Source organism: Capra hircus, chromosome 1 (assembly GCF_001704415.2).
Source record: "Capra hircus breed San Clemente chromosome 1, ASM170441v1, whole genome shotgun sequence".
Lineage (NCBI taxonomy): Eukaryota > Metazoa > Chordata > Mammalia > Artiodactyla > Bovidae > Capra > Capra hircus.
In genome coordinates, this window is record NC_030808.1 from 63879645 (window position 1) to 63903257 (window position 23613).

A 23613-nucleotide genomic window follows, 5' to 3' on the forward strand; every position below is an offset into this window, starting at 1 on the left:
CACCACACTTCAAAAGCATTGATTCTTTGATGCTTAGCTTTCTTTATAGTCCAACTCTCACATCCATGCATGCCCACTGGAAAAACCGTAGCCTTGACTAGACAGACCTTTGTTGGCAAAGTAATGTTTCTGCTTTTTAATATGCTATCTAGGTTGGTCATAACTTTCCTTCCAAGGAGTGAGCATCTTTTAATTCCATGGCTGCAGTCACCATCTGCAGTGATTTTGGAGCCCCCAAAAATAAAGTCTGACACTGTTTGTACTTTTTCCCCATCTATTTGCCATGAAGTGATGGGACCAGATGCCATGATCTTCGTTTTCTGAATGCTGAGTTTTAAGCCAACTTTTTCACTCTCCTCTTTCATTTTCATCTAGAGGCTCTTTGGTTCTTTGCTTTCTTCCATAAGGATGGTGTCATCTGCCTATCTGAGGTTATTGATATTTCTCCCAGCAATCTTGATTTCAGCTTGTGCTTCATTCAGCCTAGCATTTCTCATGATGTGCTCTGCATATAAGTTAAATAAGCAGGGTGACAATAGACAGCCTTGACGTACTCCTTTCCCAATTTGGAACCAGTCTGTTGTCCCATGTCCTGTTCTAACTGTTGCTTCCTGACCTGCATACAGATTTCTCAGGAGGCAGGTCAGGTGGTCTGGTATTCCCATCTCTTTAAGAATTTTCCACAGTTTGTTATGATCCACATAGTCAAAGGCTTTGGCATAGTCAATAAAGCAGAAGTAGATGTTTTTCTGGAACTCTCTTGCATTTCCGATGATCCAACAGATGATGGCAATTTGATCTCTGGTTCCTCTACCTTTTCTAAATCCAGCTTGAACATCTGGAAGTTCATGGTTCATGTACTGTTGAAGCCTGGCTTGGAGAATTTTAAGTATTACTTTGCTAGTGTGTGAGATGAGTGCAATTGTGTGGTAGTTTGAACATTCTTTGGCATTGCCTTTCTTTGGGATTGGAATAACAACTGACCTCTTCCAGTCCTGTGGCCACTGCTGAGTTTTCCAAATTTGCTGGCGTATTGAGTGCAGCACTTTCACAGCATCATTTTTAGGATTTGAAATAGCTCAACTGGAATTCCATCATCTCCACTAGCTTTGTTCATAGTGATGCTTCCTAAGTCCCACGTGACTTCACATTCCAGGATGTCTGGCTCTAGGTGAAGCATCACACCGTTGTGATTATCTGGGTTATGAAGATCTTTTTTGTATAGTTCTTCTGTGTAGTCTTGCCACTTCTTCTTAATATCATCTGCTTCTGTTAGGTCCATACCATTTCTGTCCTTTATTGAGCCCAACTTTGCATGAAATGTTCCCTTGGTATCTCTAATTTTCTTGAAGAGATCTCTAATCTTTCCTATTCTATTGTTTTCCTCTGTTTCTTTGCATTGATCATTGAGGAAAGCTTTCTTATCTCTTCTTGCTATTCTTTGGAACTCTGCATTCAAATGGGCATATCTTTCCTTTTCTCCTTTGCCTTTTGCTTCTCTTTTTTTCACTGCTATTTGTAAAGCCTCCTCAGACAACCATTTTGCCTTTTTGCATTTCTTTTCCTTGGGGATGGTCTTGCTCCCTGCCTCCTGAACAATGTCACGAACCTCCGTCCGTAATTCTTCAGGCACTCTGTCTATCAGATCTTATACCTTGAATCTATTTCTCACTTCTGCTATATAAGCGTAAGGGATTTGCTTTAGGTCATACCTGAACGGTGTAATGGTTTTCCCTACATTCTTCAATTTAAGTCTAGCACTCAACTATCCCTGCTTCATCAGGGAAATGAGAGACAAAGCCAGAGACACAGTGGCCACCCTCTGTGTTTCTCTGCAGTGACCACTGACCACACCCAGCAGTGTGCAGCTCTCCCAGGCCAGGCTCTCTTCCAAGTTGCTTTCTCATCCACCCCCTGTCCAGCCCACTGAAGTCTCCCTAGCCTTCTCCTCACCTGTGTATGTCCCAGAAGTGTGGCTGCAGGGCAGAGAGCATAAAAGGACTGAGGTCTCTGGCCTTTAGTGTTTATTCCTGTAAGAAATAGATGTCTTTGAAAACCCAGGAGGAAAGTGTTCATCAGAATTTCTACCAGAATTCCCAGCACTGTGGTTGCTTGTGACCTCTGAGTCTCCCACCAACCCCTGCCTCTGTTTGCCCCCAACCCCTGCTTTTAATGGGCTTCTGTCGTGGCTCAAATGGTAAAGAATCTGCCTTCAACGCGGGAGGCCTTGGTTCAGTCCCTGGGTCAGGAAGATCCCCTGGAGGAGGAAATGGCAACCCATTCCAGTATTCTGGCCTGGAGAATTCCATGGCCTGAGAAACCTGGTGGGCTACAGTCCATGGGGTCACAAAGAGTCAGACACGATTAAGCCAGTTTCACTTTCCTGCTTTTAATGGCACATCTGAAAAATGTGGTCCTTCACTCTGACTCATGAAAACCTGGCTTGGTCATCAAGGGCATCCTTGGACAGGATGAGAGTCAGGCTCAGCTTGGATTTTTAAAAAGAATTTCTTGCCATGTCAGAGTTGTTCATAACTAAGAACATGTTTGGGATATTCCTTCGATAGTTCAGAGTCCCATTGAAATGGCTAGTTATCCAACTTACCCCCTGTGGCTTGGCTCTTTTAGAAGAAAGCTCTCCAGTAAATCCAAGAAGTGGAAATCAATATTTAACCTGGGACGTTCTGGATCAGACTCCAAATCAAAGCTGAGTAGAAACGGGAGTGTATTTGTGAGAGGACAGAGGCTCTCAGGTAAGAATCAACAATGGTTATGTTCATAAGAGAGATATAGATATATATTTTTAGTTCTGTTTCTTCAGTCTTTGGTTTGGGTCAAGCTCACTAATTCTAGAAGAGAAACTTATAAATTAGCTGAAGAGCCTTTTTTGTTTCTTCCTAAGTTTATCTATTTGTTTTTGGCGGCACTGGGTCTTCTTTGCCACGCGGGCTTTTCTCTGTTGCAGCGAGCAGATGCTACTCTTCGTTGCGGTGCACTGGCTGTTCATTGCAGTGGCTGCTCTTGTTTCGGAGCACTAGCTCTAGGTGTGAGGGCGTCAGTAGTTGTGGCACGTGGGCTTTAGAGCATAAGCTCAGTAGTTGTGGCGCATGGGCCTCATTGCTCTTGAGGCATGTGGGGTCTTCCCAGAGCAGGAATGGAACCCCTGTCCCCTGCCTTGACAGGTGGATTCCCAACCACTGGACCACCTTGGAAGTCCTGTTTTTTTTTTTTTTTTGTTTGTTTGTTTTTTAATAATTTTGGATTTACAAAAATTTTTCAAAAATAGTACACAGAGAATCCATATACCCGTCATGCAGCTTCCCCCAAAGCTAATGTATTAAATAACTGTAATACAATGATCAAAACCATAATGTTAATATCAGTGTAATACTGCTAAATAGTTTACAGATGTTATTTGTATTTGGCCTTTTGTCCTACTAATGTCCAGGCCCCACGGAGCCAGGATCTAGTCAAGGAACCCACATTGCATTTAGATGTCATGCTTCCTTAATTTTCCAACCTAGGCAGCTCCTCTCAACCTAGGCAGCTCCTCCGTCTTTCTGACTTTGACACTTTGGAAGAGTTTTGGCCATTTATTTTGTAGAATATACCTCAGTTTGGGATTGTCTGATGTTTTCTCATGGTTAGATTGAGGTTACAAATGCTGTGCCTGTCACAGTGTGTCATATCAGAGGGCCCGTGAGGTCAGTGTTTTATTGTTGGTGATGTCAACCTTGATCACTCGGTTAAAGTGCCGTCTACAAGGTTTGTTCCTGTGAAGGTACTATTTTTTTCCTTTGCAATTAATAAATGTCTTGTGGGAGATACTTTCAGACCATGCAAATATTCTTTTCCTCATGATACTTTCATCCATGAATTTTAATATCCATCAGTGGTTCTTGCCTATAACAGTTCTAACTATGGTATTTACCATATGGTAATTTTCCACTTCCATCATTCTTTCTACATTTATTAATGAACTTTACTGTAAGGAAGATCTGACATTTAAATAAGGATGCTGCCCTGTGGGAGTTATATCTGAGTAGTAAGTAGAACTGATGCAGGAGGGAACCAAGGGAACCACTATAAAATGGGGAATATAATCAATCAAGCTGAATATTGTATCAGAAAGGGAAGGCCAAAGAAATTTGCCACAGTGGCATTCAGTGTTACAGACTGAAAGCATGATTTTTTAAAAAATGAGAGCAATAGTTATGAAAACAAGTAGTAAAAGGTAAACATTCAAATGCAATGAGCAAACCTTGATTGAATCTTAGTTTGAAAAAATAAAAAAGACTACAGGGCTTCCTGGGTTGTCCAGTGGTTAAGAATCCACCTGCCAATGCAGGGAACATGAGTTTGATCCCTGGTCCAGGAAGATCACACATGCTGCAGAGCAGCTAACCTGTGCACCACAGCTACTAAAGCCCACACTCTGGAGCACGTGCTCGGCAACGAGGGAAGCCACCATAGTGCGAGGCCTCCACACTGCAGTGAAGAGTGGCCCCTGCTTGCCAAAACTAGAGGAGATCCACAAGCAGCAATGAAGACCCAGTGCAGCTAACAATAAATAAATACAAATTTTTTACAAAAGATAATTTTGAGGATAAATAGGCTAGATTTTAGATGATATTGAAAATAGTAAATTTTCATAGTTTGCTGGTGCTTAAGAGGCATATGCTAAAGTTAAGTATTTAAAGATGAAGTGTCAAAATACTGAGACTCACTTTCAAATGATTCTGCAAAATTTAAGTATGTAGGTAGATAAATAGATTAGAAATAGATGAACCAAACATATGGCAAAATATGAACCTAGATGGTAGGTTTAGAGGTCTTCAATGGTTCTGAATGTTTGAAATTCTTAATAATAAAGGTTTGGGGGGAAAAAAACTGTAGAGGAAGTTTTGTAGAGAAAAAAGTCTGTAGAGGAAATTGAGAGAATATCTTTAAGAACCTTCCCCAGCAGTGGTTATAACTGTGTGCCAAGGATCATAAAGCACATATGTTAGAAGTCATCACGTTGTCCTACTAGAGTAATGGGGATTTCACCAGGTATAGTGGGTGTAGTGGTTTAGGCTGTGTGTGTGCTCAGTTGTGTCCGACTCCTTGGACCCCATGGACTGTAGCCCGCCAGGATCCTCTGTCCATGGAATTTTCTAGGCAAGAATACTGGAGCAAATTGCCATTTCCTACTTCAAGGGGTCTTCCCAAACCAGAGATTGAACCCACATCTGCGTCTCCTGCATTGGCAGGTAGATTCTTTACCATTGCACCACCTGGGAAGCTTGGTTTCAGCTGCAAGTAAGAGCAAATCCAACTCTACTGGCTTATGCAAGGAGGTAACTTATTGGGACACCCAGATGTAGGGAAAGCTTCGGGGACGATTTAGTCCAATGGCTGTGTTTCCATTTCTCCATGTTTTCCTCAGCTATGCCCTCCTCTGAGGGTCAGCTTTATCCTCAGACTGGCTCCCTTTGCAGCAACAAAGTTGGTATAGTATTAAGAGTTCTAGGTTTTACCTTTGACTATCTTTATGACCAGAAGGAGAAAGAACATCATTTCTGGTAGCTTGCTTCTTGGTGCAGGGACCCTTCTTTCCCAGAACCTCCGCATTAAGTGTCTGTCGCCCTCCCCACTCCCCACCCCACAATAGTAGCCTTCACTTAGTCACATGGGTCAATCGTTACGGCCGGGAGAGTGCTGTGTGCTGACCAGCTTAGGGCTGGATTCCTGAACCAATCACGGGCATGAGGAATGGCATTATGCCTGGGTGAGGAATGAGGTACACCCAAGCTGGACAGGGCTCTGTGAGAAGGGGAAGGAAATGGATTCTGGGCACCCATCTGTAATATCCATTATATGGGGGAAAATGTATTTCACAAAACAGCAAGATAGCCAGGTGAAGAGGACAGGTCGCCGTAGTTATGGGAGGCCAGATACAAGTCAGAAGTTAGGATTCTCAAAGGAGAATTTAAGGGGTGTACCTGGCAAGAAACTCCTGATCTAATAATAGATTTGCTGAAGCACATCAGAGAGAACTTCAGTTACAGAATTAGTGCCACAGTGTAAGAGGTTCACCAAGTACCAGAAGTTAAAAGAACAAAACAATTGAATAAAAATAGAATAAGTGATTTGCTTTGATTGTGACTTAGGAAGATTTCCACCCCCGTGTGGTTTTCGAAAGGAAGAAGCTCCAGGTGCTGGATCAAACAGTGGTAAATTCATAGAATGTACAGGACGTCCTTGGCCGCTCCTCAGCTCGGCTGCACCTCAGAGTCACCCACAGGATGTGGTTCACACCCACAGCAGCTCTGCATCAGGAGGACTGTGATAAAGTCAGAGTATTGGTAACTTTTTAAAAGCTCCCCAGGAGATTCTGATATGCAGCCAGAGTTGAAAACCACTGCTATCTCATGAACAAGCTAGTCAGAAATAGTTCATCAAAATGGCTGGCTTTTGATGGGGTGCAGAGGTGCAATTAAAGAACCATCGGTGTCAATATAAATAGCTCTCTGTGACCTTGACTATTGCCTGAGCAGCCATGTTTCACTAGAAGAGTGTTGTTGAAACCCTAGAAATTAAAGACTGGGTGGGGGAGGGTAGGGAGTGGTCATAACCCTGTAATAGCCTCATTATTTGTTGAAATATACTTGTGAAAAAAGGAAAGCAGTGGATTAACATATTTAAATAATTTTTAAATCTTTTTTTTAAGTTTCATAATTAAGAACATTTTAAAAGTTGATTTACCATGTTTATAGTACTGGAGTTTTTTGTGGGGAGGGGGTGCAGGTGAAGGGATGTTTAACCATGTTTAGAAAATGGAACAGAAATAGGAGATACTAAAGAGCAATATTGCATAGGAACCTGGAATGTTAGGTCCATGAATCAAGGTAAATTAGAAGTGGTCAAATAGGAGATGGCAAGAGTGAACTAAAATGGACTGGAATGGGTGAATTTAATTCAGATTATCATTATATCTTCTACTGTGGGCAAGAATCCCTTAGAAGAAATGGAGTAGCCCTCATAGTCAGCAAGAGTCTGAAATGCAGTACTTGGGTGCAATCTCAAAAACGACAGAATGATCTCTGTTTGTTTCCAAGGCAAACCATTCAATATCACAGTCTCTATGCCCCAACCAGTACTGCTGAAGAAGCTGAAGTTGAACAGTTCTTTGAAGACCTATAAGACCTTCTAGAACTAATATCCAAAAAAGATGTTCTTTTCATCAGAGGGGACTGGAATGCAAAAGTCGGAAGTCAAGAGATACCTGGAGTAACAGGCAACTTTGACCTTGGAGTACAAAATGAATCAGGGAAAAGGCTAACAGAGTTTTACCAAAAGAACGTACTGGTCATAGCAAACACCCTCTTCCAACAACACAAGAGAAGACTCTACACATGGACATCACCAGATTTTCAATACCAAAATCAGATTGACTATATTCTTTGCATCCAAAGATGGAGAAGCTCTATACAGTCAGTGAAAAGACCAGGAGCTTATTGTGCTCAGATCATGAACTCCTTACTGTAAAATTCAGACCTAAATTGAAGAAAGTAGGGAAAACTACTACACCATTCAGGTATGACCTCCATACAGCAAATCCTTTACGTTTGTGCAGTGGAAGTGACAATAGATTCAAGGGATTAGATCTGATAGACAGAGTGCCTGAAGAATTATGGACAGAGGTTCCTGACATTATACAGGAGGCAGGGATCAAGACCATCCCTAAGGAAAAGAAATGCAAAAAGGCAAAATGGTTGTCGGAGGAGGCCTTACAAATAGCTGAGAAAAGAAGAGAAGCTAAAGGCAAATGAGAAAAGGAAAGATACATTCATCTGAATGCAGAGTTCCAAAGAATAGCATGGAGAGATAAGAAAGCCTTCCTCAGTGATCAATGCAAAGAAATAGAGGAAAACAATAGAATGGGAAAGACTAGTGATCTCTTCAAGAAAATTAGAATACCAAGGGAAATTTCATGCAAAGTTGGGCTCAATAAAGGACAGAAATGGTATGGACCTAAGAGAAGCAGAAGATATTAAGAAGTGGCAAGACTACACAGAACTATACAAAAAGATCGTCATGATCCTAATAACCACGATGGTGTGATCACTCACCTAGAGCCAGATATCCTGGAATGTGAAGTCACGTGGGCCTTAGGAAGCATCACTATGAACAAAGCTAGTGGAGATGATGGAATTCCAATTGAGCTATTTCAAATTCTAAAAGATGATGCTGTGAAAGTGCTGCACTCTACCTGCCAGCAAATTTGGAAAACTCAGCAGTGACCACAGGACTGGAAAAGGTCAGTTTTCATTCCAATCCCAAAGAAGGGCAATGTCAAAGAATGTTCAAACTACCACACAATTTCACTCATCTCAAAATTTCACTCATCTCACACTAGCAAAGTAATACTTAAAATTCCCCAAGCAAAGCTTCAGCAATATGTGAACGGTGAACTTCCAGATGCACAAGCTGGATTTAGAAAAGGCAGAGGAACCAGAGATTAAACTGCCCACATGCTTTGGATCATAGGAAAAGCAAGACAGTTCCATCTACTTCTTCTTTATTGACTATGCCAAAGCCTTTGACTATGTGGATCACAACAAACTGGAAAATTCTTAAAGAGATGGGAATCCCAGACCACCTGACCTGCCTCCTGAGAAATCTGTATGCAGGTCAAGAAGCAACAGTTAGAACTGGACATGGGACAACAGACTGGTTCCAAATTGGGAAAGGAGTACGTCAAGGCTGTATACTGTCACCCTGCTTATTTAACTTATATGCAGAATATATAATATTTCATATATAATACGAAATGCTGGGCTGAATGAAGCACAAGCTGAAATCAAGACTGCCAGAAGAAATACAAATAAGCTGCTACCCAGAAGACACCACCCTATGGCAGAAACTGAAGAGGAACTAGAGAGCCTCTTGATGAAAGTGAAAGAGGAGAGAGAAAAAGCTGGCTTAAAACTCAACATTCAAAAAACAAAGATCATGGCATCTGGTCCCATCACTTCATGGCAAATAGATGGGGAAACAAGGGAAACAGTGACAGACTTTATTTTTTTGGACTCCAAAATCACTGCAGATGGTGACTGCAGCCATGAAATTAAAAGACATTTGCTCCTTGGAAGAAAAGCTATGGCCAACCTAGACAGCATATTAAAAAGTAGAGACATTACTTTTCCAGTAAAGATCTGTCTAGTCAAGGCTATGGTTTTTCCAGTAGTCATGTATGGATGTGAGAGCTGGACCATAAAGAAAGCTGAGCGCTGAAGAATTGATGCTTTTGAACTGTGGTGTTAGAGACAACTCTTTGAGAGTCCCTTGGAGTGCAAGGAGATCCAACTAGTCCATCCTAAAGGAAATCAGTCCTGAATATTCACTAGAACGACTGATGCTGAAGTTGAAACTCCAATACTTTGGCCTAATGTGAAGAACTGACTCACTGGAAAAGACCCTAATGCTGGGAAAAATTGAAGGCAGGAGGAGAAGGGGATGACAGAGGATGAGATGGTTGGATGGCATCACCAGCTCGATGGACATGAGTTTAAGCAAGCTCTGGGAGTTGGTGATGGACAGGGAAGCCTTGCGTGGTGTAGTCCTTGGGGTCACAAAGAGTTGGACACAACTGAGCAACTGAACTGAGCTGACTGAAAGGGTAAGAAAAACTTGGGTACTGACTGAATGGAGATGCATAAACTCTGAAGTCTCCCAGACACATGTGTACTGGAATTTGTGTCAATATATTATCAAACAGGAAGATTCTAGGGAACCCTCTAAAGTGAACTCCTTTGAGCAGGGAAATAAAGCCACAGAGATCATCTAAGAGAGGGAACTCAAGGACCCAAAGAAAACGGGTGAGTGCATTTCCATGAGGCCAAGGTCCCAGGCAGAAAAAAATAATCTAAACACAGTTAGCCAGACTTTCCTGGTGGTCCAGTGGTTAAGAATCCACCTGCCAATGAAAGGGGCATGGATTCAATCCCTGGTTTGGGAAGATCCCACTTGCCACAGAGCAGCTAAGCCTGTGTGCTTAGAGCCTGTTCTCTCCAACAAGAGAAGCCATGCAATGAGAAGCCTGCACACTGCAATGAAGACCTAGCTCAGCCAAAAAGAAAGAAGTAAATAAAGCAAAACAAACAAACAGAGCCATTCCCTGAAAGACCAGGGGAATTCAGGTCTTTGAATGAATAAATCAGTATCTACAGTTAGGCCTTCATATCTGCATATGTGGGACGTATGGGTAGACCAGGCTGGTTGTAGTTCACCTTTTATATAAGGAGCTTGAACATCCAGTGGATTATGGTATCTGTGGGGGTCCTGGAACCAATTCTCTGCAAATACTGAGGGACACCTGTATCGTCATAGGCCACAGAGCCTTGAGTGCTTAGCCACTGTCCAGACAAGGAGCCAGGGAATTGTTGGAGACTGTTCCCTTCTGTGTCCACTGGGGCCACAAGGAGCTTCATTGTCAGACAGAGGGTCCCACAGGAAAGGTGGACACTGATGGCTCTGCAGCCAGAACTGTTGTCTGTTCTCTCTGGCACTCAGGGTCACCAGGCAAAATTTTGTCGCCGAATACATGTTTGGAGATCTCCGGGTGGTCTCGTGGTTAGGATTCGGCACTTTCACTGTCATGGCTGGAGTTCAATCCCTGGTCAGGGAACTGAGATCCCGCAAGCTACATATGTGCTTGTGCTTAGTCACTCAGTCGTGTCTGACTCCCCACGGACTGTAGCCTGCCAGACTTCTCTGTCCATGGGGATTTTCCAGGCAAGAATACTGGAGTGGGTTGCCATGCCCTCCTCCAGGGGATCTTCCCAACCCAGGGATCAAACCCAGGTCTCCCACGTTGCAGGCAGATTCTTTACCAGCTGAGCTACCAGAGAAGCTACCGTGCAAACTGTATAGTGTAGCCAAAGGGAAAAATGAATACATGAATGAAAGGAGGCTGGCCAGGCAAGATTTTTTGTTTGTTTCTAAAAATGGCAACCCACTCCAGTATTCTTGCCTGGAGAATCCCATGGACAGAGGAGCCTGGAGAGCTACAGTCCACGGGGTTGCAAAGAGTCAGACACGACTGAGCGACTTCACTGCACTTCAAATATCTGTTTACTTGGCTGCGTTGAGTCTTGGTTGTTGTGGCACACAGGCTCTTTGTTGCAGCAAGCAGGCTTCATTGCCCCACAGCATATGGATCTTAGTTCCCCCACCAAGGATTGAACCCATGTCTCCTACATTTGATGGTGGATTCTTAACCACTGGACCACCAGGGAAGTCCCAATGGCCAGCAGTTTTCGAAGTCATTTTGTAAACTTGTGGAAATAGTCGATCTTCCAAGGATGAGAATTCTGCTTTCTCCTGAAAGGAAGGAGGTGGAAGGCAGTCTTGGCATCACCACTGCTAAGCCTTCCAGAGCCCAGTGGGCCCCAGGCAGGGAAGCTCCGAGCCTGGGAGGCTAAGGGGTTAATTCAGAGCCTCTCAAAAGAAGCAGGATATGGACCAAGAAGGAAAAAAAGGAATTTTGAAAGAGGGATTAAACAAGTGTGAGTTAGGACCCAACTGGGGCTAGGGCAACTCTGAGTGCTTCTTTTAGAAGCATCTCCTGGGTTCTCCCTTGTTGCTGAGCCCTGGTTTATCTTGAATACCATCAACAACAACAATAAACAATCATGACTTCTTCAGCATTTACTTGATTCTAGATTAATACAACCTACTTTATATGCATTACTCCTTTCATCCTCATAACAGCTCTACTTTTCTTCCTTTTCATGTCAAAAAAATGAAAGTTCAAAAAGGTAAGCTACTTATCTGAGGCCAACAGTGGGAGAATTGGGAGTCAAAGTCAGATATGTCTGGATCCAAAGTTACCTTAAAGCCACTTCTAAAGAGTTACTTTAGAAGCCCTGACCAGCTTATAAATTGCCCTCTCTCCCATCCTAGCAAGTTTGACCTGGAAGGAACTACCTTCTAGCCAGTTTGGCTTTCTGAAAAGAGATGATTTTGTGAAACTGCTTATACCTATACATGGACTAATAAATTTTCACACTCTTCTGAAAACCTCCTTAAGTGGCTTACAAAGATGCATAGAGTCCTTCAGGCTCACAGTAGGTGCTCCAAAAAGGTTTGGTTGGGATCTGCTCCAGGATGAGGTTGGTGGGTGAGAGCTTTAGGGGAGCAAGAAGCAGAGCTGCTTGTGGGAGAAGGGTGACCCACAGGGAAAAGGTGACTCCTTAGAGACAGAGGGGAAAGTTCCCTGGGCCCTCTCACCTGTTGTACTAAATTTCTGGTTGTTGAGCAATGTGGCTACAGTCAAGAATCCTGCTGCCTGGCCCATCATCTAGGAGGCGTTAGCTGGAGCCCCATGGGTTCTACCCTATGGATGAATCTTTGAATCTTTTCTGTAAAGTAAAATTGAGTTCAGGACTCCTCACTGGCTCAGAGCTTTGTGACAAAATTGTAATCTACCTTTATCTGTAAAATGTTAATAAACCTTTGATCTATAATTACCTTATTTTTATAAGGTCAGTCCCCTAAAGAAAGTGAGAACATCTGAGGTGGCATGGAGAATGTTTTCCAACGGGAAAATTTATAAATACTTGAAAATTTTCCCAAAGAAATTTCTCTTTTGTACCTACAGTCTGACCTATTGTTCTAAACACTTCCTCCGAAAGTGCATTCACCAGGGATGTTCTTTTCTTTTGTCTTTAGTGGAAAAGGCTACCATCCGACCAGCTAAAAGCATGGACTCACTGTGCTCAGTGCCTGTGGAAGGTAAGATCTCACAGCTGGCTTGGGAACTGGGGATCACAGCTGGAGGAGTGGTGCCCCCACATAGGACTTGCTTCATCAACCCCAGAAGCTGCTCATCTCCAGTCTAGCTCACACGCAATCCCCTAGGCCCAGATTCCTCCCTGACCCTGAACTTCAGATGCCGGCATAGCCCCTTCTCCCAGAGGCCTGTTTCTCCAGCCTTCCTCCAACCGTAGCTGGAGACAACAGCCTCTTTACATTCCACCCTGAAGCAGATAATAGATCAACACCTGAAAACTAAGGCAGAAGTGGCTCCCTCTTGGGGCATAAAGAAGAGTTTTGAGTTTCGGTGTTTCCATAGGCATTGGCTTCATTGTGTTTGTCAATTCAGGATTCTGAGTTGGGAGATTCCTTCCTTCGTTCATTAATAAGCACCAACGGCACCAGCCTGGCGCACAGCTGGTCCTCGCTTATTGAGTAGATGTGCACACAGCCGCATGACACCCATCACCAAAGCAGCACCTCACCACGGTGGTTCTTACAGCTTCAGCCTTAAGAGGCTGACGTGCTGTTGCCCTCACTTCTGTGTCTGTTAACTAACAAGCTGACAAGCATTTTTGTAGTTAGCAAGCATTGCTACAACTTGCAAGACCCAGGGCTTCCCTAGCAGCAGGAAGTTTAAACTCCCCCATACTTAAACCATAACTTTCCAGTCCCTTGAATACAAGATATTTTGCTCTTTGCTAAATGAGGCAGCCTGAAACAAAACAGAAAATCTTTAGAAACGACTTCCAAAAAATAATTCTAAACTTGTAAAATATTCCATGAGGTCTTTTTAAGTGGACACGATCCTTTTAGCATTTTCTCACCTTTATATTCATCAGTTTACTTGGTTCTGAAGCCTCTTGGGGGCAGTTCTTGCCCAGTTTTGCAGAATTTAATATTTCAAAAGCTAGGTCACCACTTCCGTGGGCTTTGGGGAAGTTATCTCACCTCTCAAGTTTCGTTTCCTCATGTGTTCAGGGAGATAATTACACTTCTCCTACAGAGCGTTTTTAAGAATTTTAAATCCAATGTTATCTAAGATGTAGCACGTTGTGAGAATTCTTTTCCAGATCCCTGGCAATTCGGTTGCTGTCCCCTCAGCTTCATTATTTCCCATACAGACTTTTCTTTGCCTTCACTTCTAAGTCAGTCAGGAACTCACTCCTCACAGCTGTGCTTTCTAACATGTAGTTAATTTACATTTCTAGTTTCTGAGACTCTGAATCAGCAGGAAGAAGCCTGGGAAAAGGTGGAAAGGTCTAGCTGAGGACAGCATCTCTTTCCTTGCTGGGAAATCTAACCCCTGTCTGGGTCCATCTGCCAGAGAAAACTTAAATTAAGTTTAAAAATGAAACAAGAGTTTATTATTTTGCCCTTTTTGTCTTCACCTTCTTTTTGAGCAAACATCATTTTGTCATCTCCCATCATCTTTTTGGGTTCAATCCCTGGGTTGGGAAGATCCCCTGGAGAAGGAAATGGCAATCCACTCCAGTACTATTGCCGGGAAAATCCCTTGGACAGAGGAGCCTGGTAGGCTACATGTAGTCCATGGGGTTGCAAAGAGTCGGACACAACTGAGCGACTTCATTTCACTTCATCATCTTTTTATTTTTTCATGATCTACATTTAATGCTTGATGGATGACTGTTCCCTTTAGCCATTTCAGCAGTATCTTTCTTTTGGAAACTGCTCTACCTGCAAAGTTTAACTCAGATACATGTGTTGTTGTTTAGTTGCTCAGTCGTGTCTGACTCTTTTTTGACCCCATGGACTGCAGCATGCCAGGCTTCCCTGTCCTTCCCTGTCCCAGAGTTTGCTCAAATTCATGTCCATTGAGTCGGTGATGCCATCCAACTATCTCATCCTCTGTTGTCCCCTTCTCCTCCTGCCCTCCACTTTTCCCAGCATCAGGGTCCTTTTCCAGTGAGTCAATTCTTCACATCAGGTGGCCAAAGTATTGGAGCTTCAGCTTCAGCAGCAGTCCTTCTGGTGAATATTCAGGGTTGATTTCCTTTAGAATTGACTGATTTGATCTCCTTGCAGTCCAAGGGACTCTTAAGAGAGTCTTCTCCAGCACACAATTCGAAAGCATCTATTCTTCGACTTTCAGTCTTCTTTATGGTACAACTCTTACATCCATATGTGACCTCTGGAAAAACCATAGGTTTGACTATGATACCTGTGACACAACAGCAGAAGGTTCTATCAAGATATAACAAAATCCTGTGCACGTGTTTCCTCTTGTCAACCAAATGTTATGTACCTGTCTTTATTAGGATAGCTATACCCTTATGGATGAGCTTCCCTGCTGGCTCAGTGGTAAAGAATCTACCTGCCAATGCAGGCGACGCAGCTTCCATCCCTGGGTCAGGAAGATCCCCAGCGGAAGGAAATGGCAACCCACAGCAGTATTCTCGTCTGGGAAATCCCTTTGACAGAGAAGCCTGGTGGGCTACAGCCCATGGGTCACTAAAGAGTCGGACACGATTTAGTGACTAAACAACAACAACATACCGTTATTAGCATGCTGTGCCTTTCCAGTCTTGCCAATATTCAAGTATTATGTGCTGGCCCTTCCTGGAAATCTCTGCAGTGAGGCCTGTACTCAAGACTGCTGACCAAGTTTGTTTGCTTTTTCACTAGGGAAAGAAACCAAAGGAAATTTCAGTCGAACCGTCACCACTGGTGGATTTTTCATCCCAGCAGCGAAAATGCACTCGACTAGCACTGGCAGCTCCTGTGACCTCAGCAAGCAGGAGGGTGAATGGGGCCAGGAGGGGGTGCCGGCAGGGGCGGAGGGCGGCTTTGATGTGAGCGGAGACCGAAGCCAGCTGCAGGGGGCTCAGGCCCGGGCCCCACCTGAGCAGCTGAAGGTGTTCCGACCCATCGAAGATCCTGAGAGTGAGCAAACAGCCCCAAAGATGCTGGGCATGTTCTATACCTCAAACGACAGCCCCAGCAGATCTGTCTTCACCAGCAGCCTATTCCAAATGGAGCCTTCTCCCCGTCACCAGCGCAAGGCCCTGAACATTTCCAAGCCCTTTGCTGTGTCTGTGCCACTCCGCGTATCAGCTGTCATCAGCACCAACAGCACCCCATGCAGAACACCCCCCAAGGAGCTACAGTCTCTTTCCAGCCTGGAAGAGTTTTCTTTCCAGGGCTCAGAGAGTGGAGATTGGCCTGAAGAGGAGAAGCCACTGAGTGCTGAGACTTCTACAGGTAAAAGGGGAGGAGAGGGTCTCTTTCCATTGCAAGAGAGGAAAAACCAGACTTAAACATTGTCTTGTTGCAAGACAGGGTAGTGAAGTGGTTAGAACCATGGACTCTGGAGCCAGACTGCCAGGTTACAAGTCCAGGCTTAGTCATTTTGTTGTACAGTCTTCAACAAGTTTACATAACCACTCCATGCCTCAGCTTCTTGATCTGTAAAATGGGAATATTAATTTGTGAATATTAATTAATACATGTAAAGCTCTCAGAACAGGGTCTAGTACATAGCAAGTACTATGTAAATGTTACTTGTTATTTTATTCACTCAACATAGTGAGAAGGAAGGGGAGAGAAGCTCACGGAATGGAATGCAGAGCTGGAATTAGGGATTCAGCTCTTTTAGACACAATCTCTCCATCCACCCATCCCAAATTTCTACCTCATGTCTGACCGGAACATGGCTAGCAGCCTGAGCAATGAGAAGGAGCATCTGCCTCTCAGTTTCCTTGTATCAAACACAGCGAGGACTCTGATTGGGTCTGCTTGGGTCACATGCCCAGCCTTGGGCCAATCACTGTGGCTGGATGAATAGGAGTCTAAGATTGGCCAAGCTTGAGTCTCTGGGCCCTGTCTGGAGTGAGAACCAACAACATACTGTGAGCAACACAAAAGGGAAATAATGAGAACCTCAGAGGAAAGGATGACTGAGAGACAAACCAACAGATTCTTATTGTGGTTTAAGAATATTTCTATTGCAATTAATATTAGCTTTTTCTGATTAGTTATCATGATGTCAGGCACTGTCCTAAGGGTTCTGCATTTATCTCATTTTTCCTCACAACAACTCCTTGAGGTTATTATATAGTTACTGTTATCCCTGTTTGCTAAGAGAAGAATTTGTCAACTTGCCTGAGGGCTCCTAGCAAGGACATATAAAAGTCAGGGTTTTAATCCAGACTTTTAAAAAAATCCAAGCATTCTGCCATGCTCCCTCTCCTGTTTGCTGCGGGCTGTAGGGTTACAAAGATTCTTAAAACGCAATCCCTTCCCCCAGCAAGCTCACAGGCTAGGAAGGGAAACTGAAACCCTGCACCCTCCTGCAGCACAGAGTCAACTGGTAGAAGTAGCCTAACACCCTCCTTGGGCCTTTTTTTTTCTTTTTTGAGACTTTATTTTTTAAATTGAAGTATAGTTGATTTATAGTATTGTATTAATTTTTGCTGTACAGCAAAGTGATTCAGTTATACATACATATACATTTTTAATATTCTTTGCCATTAAAGTTTGTCATAGGATGTTGAATATAGTTATCTGTGCTATACAGTGGGACCTTGTTGTTTGTCCATTCCATATATAAAAGTTTATATCTATCAACCCCATCCTCCCGAAACCCCTCCCACTTGGCAGGCACAAGTCTGTTCTCTATGCCCACGAGTCTGTTTCTGTTTTGCAGATAGGTTCATTTGTTTCATATTTTAAAGGTTTTTTTTGACGTGGACCATTTTTAAAGTCTTTATTGAATTGTTACAATATTGTTTCTTTTCTATGTTTTGGTTTTTTGGCCACAAGGCATGTGGGATCTTAGTTTCCCAACCAGGGATTGAACCTACAGCCCCTACCATGCAAGGTGAAGTATTAACCACTGGACTGCCACGGAAGTTTCCATTTGTGTCATATTTTAGTTCCCATATTCAAATAATATCCACATACAAGTGATATCAGATAGTATTTGTCTTTCTCTTTCTGACTTACTTCACTTAGGATGATAATCTCTAGTTGTATCCGTGTTGCTGCAAATGGCATTATTTCATTCTATTTTATGGCTGAGTAGTATTCCGTTGTTGGAGAAGGCAATGGCACCTGACTCCAGTACTCTTGCCTGGAATATCCCATGGGCAGAGGAGCCTGGTAGGCTGCAGTCCATGGGGTCGCTGAGGGTCGGACACGACTGAGCAACTTCACTTTCACCTTTCACTTTGGTGCATTGGAGAAGGAAATGGCAGCCCACTCCAGTGTTCTTACCTGGAGAATCCCAGGCGTGGGGGAGCCTGGTGGGCTGGGGTCGCACAGAGTTGGACACGACTGAAGTGACTTAGCAGCAGCAGCAGCAGCATTCCATTGTACATATGTATCACATCTCCTTTATCCATTCATCTGTTGATGGGCGTTAGATTTTTCCACATCTTGGCTATTATGAATAGTGCTGCTATGAATGTAGGGGTGCATGTATCTTTAAATTGTAGTTTTGTCTGGATATATGCTCCATTGGGCTTTTTGAATGAGGGAGCACATAAGTTCCCAAAGTGTTAGGAAAGAGGGGTTCAGAAAAGAGATCAATAGCAGGAAGCAGTCCTCTCAGGAGGATTCCAGAAACCCTTCTCAGAAGTGGTGACATTTGGGCCTTCATTAACGTGTAGGACTTTTTAATGCAGAAGCTATGGAAAAGGGAGTTCTGCGCCGAGAGGCCCTGGGCCATTATGAGAAGTGTCTAGATTTTGGACCCCAGCTGGAAGGGTCCAGATTTCAGCTTCACCACTTTGGGGCAGCATGAGATCTGGTTCGTATCTCTGAGCCTGTTTCTCTTCTGCAGAGTGGAGATGGCTCCTGTCTCAAGGGCTGGGATGAGTTCTGCATGGGAGAGTGTTCATGAAATGCCTGCTTCGCGTGTGGCCCTCAGAGGACACTCAGTAAACATTCTCTTCCCCCTTCCCTTCAGGATGGGGCATAGAGGAGTGAAAATTCAGGGGTGTTAAGTGATAGCCTATCTGGAGAATGCTCTATGGGCTGGTGTGGGTGGAACAGGGTAAGGGCTAGAAGAGGAAGTGAAACCTTTGAGGAGAAAAGTGTTTCTAAAGGCTTTTATGTGACTGGTTGTCCTTCTTAAAAGAGAGGGCCCCCCCCAAAGGGGTCTTTGGCAGACAATCTGTTATCTTTTTTTCCCCTCTCTCCTTCCATCTCTCTAAATCAGAATACCCAGTCTGTATCAAATTGGTCTTGGAAAGACACTGGTGGAGGCTTCAGCCTGCTTCCCTGACTGTGACTAGTGACAGGGCAGAATGAGGAACCTTATAGGAGGCAGCCATGTGAATCTAGGACCAGTGGCCAGAGGGAGATGCCAGAAGTGTCAGGGACATTGCGGGGTGGGTGGGGGGCTCACCTTTGTCTCTGGTGGGGTTAGGTTAACATCAGTTCTAATTACCTTCTTTTATAATTATTCCAAATGAAGAACTCCACCTTCCTTAATACGTTATTTTTTTATTTCTTCTGTGCAATAGCAATAGTTAAAAAGAATTAAGACAATTTTCCAGGTAACCCGATTCAAAGTTTTAGTCACTCTGCTCAAACCCATTCTTCTACTTTTGGCCAAACTTCTACTTCCATCCCATCTGCCAAACCTCTCATGGCCGTGCTGACCTCCAAGGGAGGCTGAGAAGCATGGCTGACTGGATGGTCAGGTGCCTAGCTAAACTTGAGTCGCTGAGATGGTTCTATTTCAAAATGAGGAAGAGAAAGGATACTAGGGGACATAAGAAGTCTCTGTCTCCATGGCCACCCACTTCATATATAAAGCATCCCACGCTGGCCATCTGACAATGCCCCTCCTCCTCTTCTGAGCTGCAGAGACTCCTCTACAGCTTACAAGTATCCAGCCACAGCAAGTACTGGACTCCTAGTCCCTTACACGATAGTTTCTTGACATAGGTACTGCCTCTGTGCTGAGAAGCTTAACCCAGGGAGGGGCGTCACATACGAGTGGAAAGAAAATGGTAACCTGATGGCTTAGCCCCACACAGGTAATAACAGTGAATGCCGTAGGAAGTGGAGCGGGAGGGCGTGGTCTGGGGAGGCTCCAAAAGATATGTTACTAGGTTAATGTCTTGAAATGGGAAGGTTTGAGTCTCAGTAAGGACCAGAGCAGGGGAGTACAAGGCCGGTCAGGGGTACTGGGTCTGCTCACTGTCTACCCCAGGGAGTGGGAGGAGAGTGGACATGTGGCTGGGCCAGAGTGAGGAGGGCTTTGAGCAGGACAGAGAGTGATCTGAACAAGCTCATGTGTAATGCAGGCCTTTCTTCCACTCCTCGCTTTAAGAGTCTACAGTCAACAAATGGAAGATCCCAAGCTTTGCAAAAAGAGACACTGGCCAACATCCAACTAAGAGATCTTAGTAAAAGGGGAAGAAAGTATTTTTTTTTAAATCACTGATGCATTACCCTTTTACCCAGAAGTTTCACTTCCAAGAATTTGTCCTAAATAAGTAGCTGCACAAGCACAAAATGCGTATGCACATCATGGCATTATTTATAATAGCAAAAGACAGGACACAACTCAAATGTCATCTTTAGGAGATGGACTGAATAACTAGGATACATTCCCATTGCCGAATTCCATGGGGTTCATAGCTGTGTGAGGCCTGCACCACTTCCTCAGACTCTTATGCATCTGCGAGGGATAGTTTCTTTGCACACAGATGGTATTCTGTCTCAAGTGTCTGCCTTGTGTTTCTGGTTTTCTCCCTCAGGACTTTTTCTGAAGGGAGACTCTTATCCAGCCCTCGCTCAGGAAGGCCCAGAAGTGTGGAGTTTAACTAAGGCAGCTGTCAACCAGTAGGCGATGGGAGTCAGTGGGCTAATGAGCCTGCTGCCCACCTTTGGTGGAATAACTCTGGGGCACATTTCCTCATGGCTGTTCAGAGGGCCACCAAGGGCTGCATTCTGGTTGCTCTGGTTGTGGTGACCACTTTATTGACATTTCCTCCATCTCTGTCTCACCTCCTCACTCCTGTTCCCAGGGACCACCTTTCAGATAAGCTGCCTGCTGCCAGGACCTTGACTAAGGCTCTGTTTTGAGGGGAACTCAAACTCAGCCACATCCTAAAGAAAGTGAAAGTGAAAGTTGCTCAGTCATACCCATCTCTTTCGTGACCCCATGGGCTATACAGTCCATGGAATTCTCTAGGCCTGAATACTGGAGTGGGTAGTCTTTTACTTCTCCATGGGATCTTCCCAACCCAGGGATCGAACCCAGGTCTCCTGCATTGCCAGTGGATTCTTTACCAGCTGAGCCACAAGGGAAACCCACATCTTAAAGAACAGTCAATTTCGTTATATACTAACATGGCATAGACTTCAAGATAGGTTCTTAAAAAATGCAAAGCAAGAATAGTATAGATCACATGTGTAATATAGATCATATTACATATTTGTATAATAAAGGTGGGGAATAAAAAATAGATGGTACAAGTATCTGCTTATCTATACAGAAATGAACTATGGCAGAATAAACCAGAAACTAATAAAAATGGTTATCCCTAGGAGACAGTGAGGGTATGGAACAGACTGGAAGCAACACAGGGATGAAAGCTAAACTTTTCTGAGGTCATATAATTTTAACTTTTCAACTCTGTAGTTGTTTTACATATTCAAAAACTAAATTAAATTTCAAAAAAACAAGCCTGCCAAGTGATGGGCAGGAGAAAACAACACTGTTTGTCAGGTCTGAAGTGTTATTCGTTCCGACATCAGGATGCTATTACTGGGTCTGACTGAGCTTCAAGGCCATCATGTGGTCAGAAGCCTTGAGTTGAGTCACCAGCATAACTAGTGGCAATGAAAAGAATTTGTTCTTAATCAATAAACTTTCCTGAGCAGACTCTATACTAGGTGCTTTGCCTCCCTAATCTTCTTTATCTTCACAACAGCCCTATAGTATATTATTATATGGTATTATGCCATGTACCAAGATTACAAGATTCATTGAGAAACTAACATTTGAACTCAAGCTTCTTTAATTCCAATGCAAATAATATCACTGAGGATCTTCCATATAACCAGCACTATGCAAAGTATGGAGACTTTATCCTACACTGTGGAAACAGCCTTATATGGTGAAACAGGACCTTCTTCATGAAAGGCAGTAGGGGCCAAACATGAGATTTGCTGCCTCTGCTCTCCCTCTCTGCTGTTTAAGATCGGAGCTTAATCACTTCAGATGTAAATATATATCCAAGTGAATGTGCAGGTAATCCCTGAGAAGAATCACATAGGAAGCTGCAGTCATAATCATAATACATCTTTGTAGCTTGGTGTAGATGACAGATTTCTGTGACCTTAGACAGCAAGCAAAAGACTGGATTAGTACCAGGTTTCTCAACCTCAACACTATTGACATTTTGGACTGGGTAACTGTGGGCGCTTGTCTTATGCTTTGTAGGATATTTAGAAGTGTTCCTGGCTTCCACCCACTAGATGTCAGTGGCCACTTCCCCCACCTGGTTGCAACAACCAGAAGTGTCTCCAGACATTGCCAGATGTCCCCTGGAGAGGGGAGGAGTCCATGGTTCCCAGTTGAAAACAACTGGACTAGATGATCTTCGAGGTCCCTCCCACTTCCAGCAGTCTGAGACTCTGGGATCTGAGGACAGACCATTGATAGGAGCAAAGGGGAAAGAATGTGAGGGAGTAGTGAGCTGGGAGAGTCTGCTCCATCCTTGTGAGGCAGAGCTAGTCCAGGACTGTGACTGTGCTGGGAACGGCCCCTCTTGACATGGAGTCTCCTTCAGCTGATAACGCTTACCCTCATTGCAGCATCTGTGCCTAAGAAGGCAGCTCTCGAGAACACCAAGCCAGGACCAGACACGGTGAGAACACTGGAGTGCAGCAAAGGCCTTCCCCTGGAGCCAGGCACCCAAGGGGAGGAGAAGAAAACCTCAGAAAGCCCCCTGGGCTCTCAGCAGTCATGTGAATTAGAGAAGAAGCTGGATGCAGAGAAGGTGGTGGAGGAGAGTGGAGAGACCAGCCAGGTGGCGGCCAGTGCTCTGCAGGAGAGCCCTGGGGCCAGAGCCGAAGCAGTGTTTCTCCATGAGATGGTAAGGTAGACTCACTGCCTGGTCCAGTCAGTAGGGTCTTCTTTTTCTCAAGGGCTCTTGGTACAGTTTAAAGTGTTTTGTTGCTGTTTATTTGTTTGAAGAACCAGTTTCTGCCAAAGAGACTTTAGGGCACAGCATTCTAATCAGGTCTGGGATTTTTTTTTTTTTTTTCTGCAGTGAACTTTTCAGGGGTCCTGTGGTGATAATAAGTAACCATTCAACTCAAATTCCCTAGGACAAACTCAGCTCTAAATATTTCTGACCTGAAGTCACCATAAATCAGTAATTTTTCCTGGGAATGTGATGACATTCAATCCAGAAAGGACAAAACCTGCTTGTCATGTCCTGGTCCCAAACATGATGCCCACTCATGGGGTCCAGCTCTCTTCTTGCAGACATTCTGGACAGACAGTAATCTATGCTTGTTTGTAAAAATCTTCTGTAAGATTTTTAGGATCTATTCCTTCCTCCTATGGTTCTGCAGAACTTTAAACATGATGCCAGAGCATACTGAACCTTTTCCACCTTTCAGAGGTGGGATTTTCCAAGGTTCTGGGGGAAGGGATATCATTGCTTAAGCTGAAGTTTGAGGAGGTTTTCCAGGGACACCGAGAGAGGAGTCTCGCATCTGGGAAATAGCTCTGGTGACCTGAGTGTGACCTGGAGGAGTATGCCAGAGGAGAAAAGAACTTTGCCTTTTAAGTAGCTTTCAGGAACTTGGTCTCTGGGATGG

At 44.0% G+C, this 23613-nt stretch overlaps 1 protein-coding gene across 1 annotated transcript in view; it reads left to right on the forward strand.

Annotated features, from left to right (window-relative positions):
• The window catches only part of ARHGAP31 (Rho GTPase activating protein 31), a 121643-nt gene that overhangs the window by 89395 nt on the left and 8635 nt on the right, over positions 1-23613 (forward strand). Inside the window, exons 8-11 of the mRNA XM_005674953.3 lie at positions 2629-2753; positions 12718-12780; positions 15448-16023; positions 22600-22880. Of these exons, the coding sequence (XP_005675010.1) occupies positions 2629-2753; positions 12718-12780; positions 15448-16023; positions 22600-22880 (1045 nt within the window). The remainder of the gene's footprint in view (positions 1-2628; positions 2754-12717; positions 12781-15447; positions 16024-22599; positions 22881-23613) is intronic.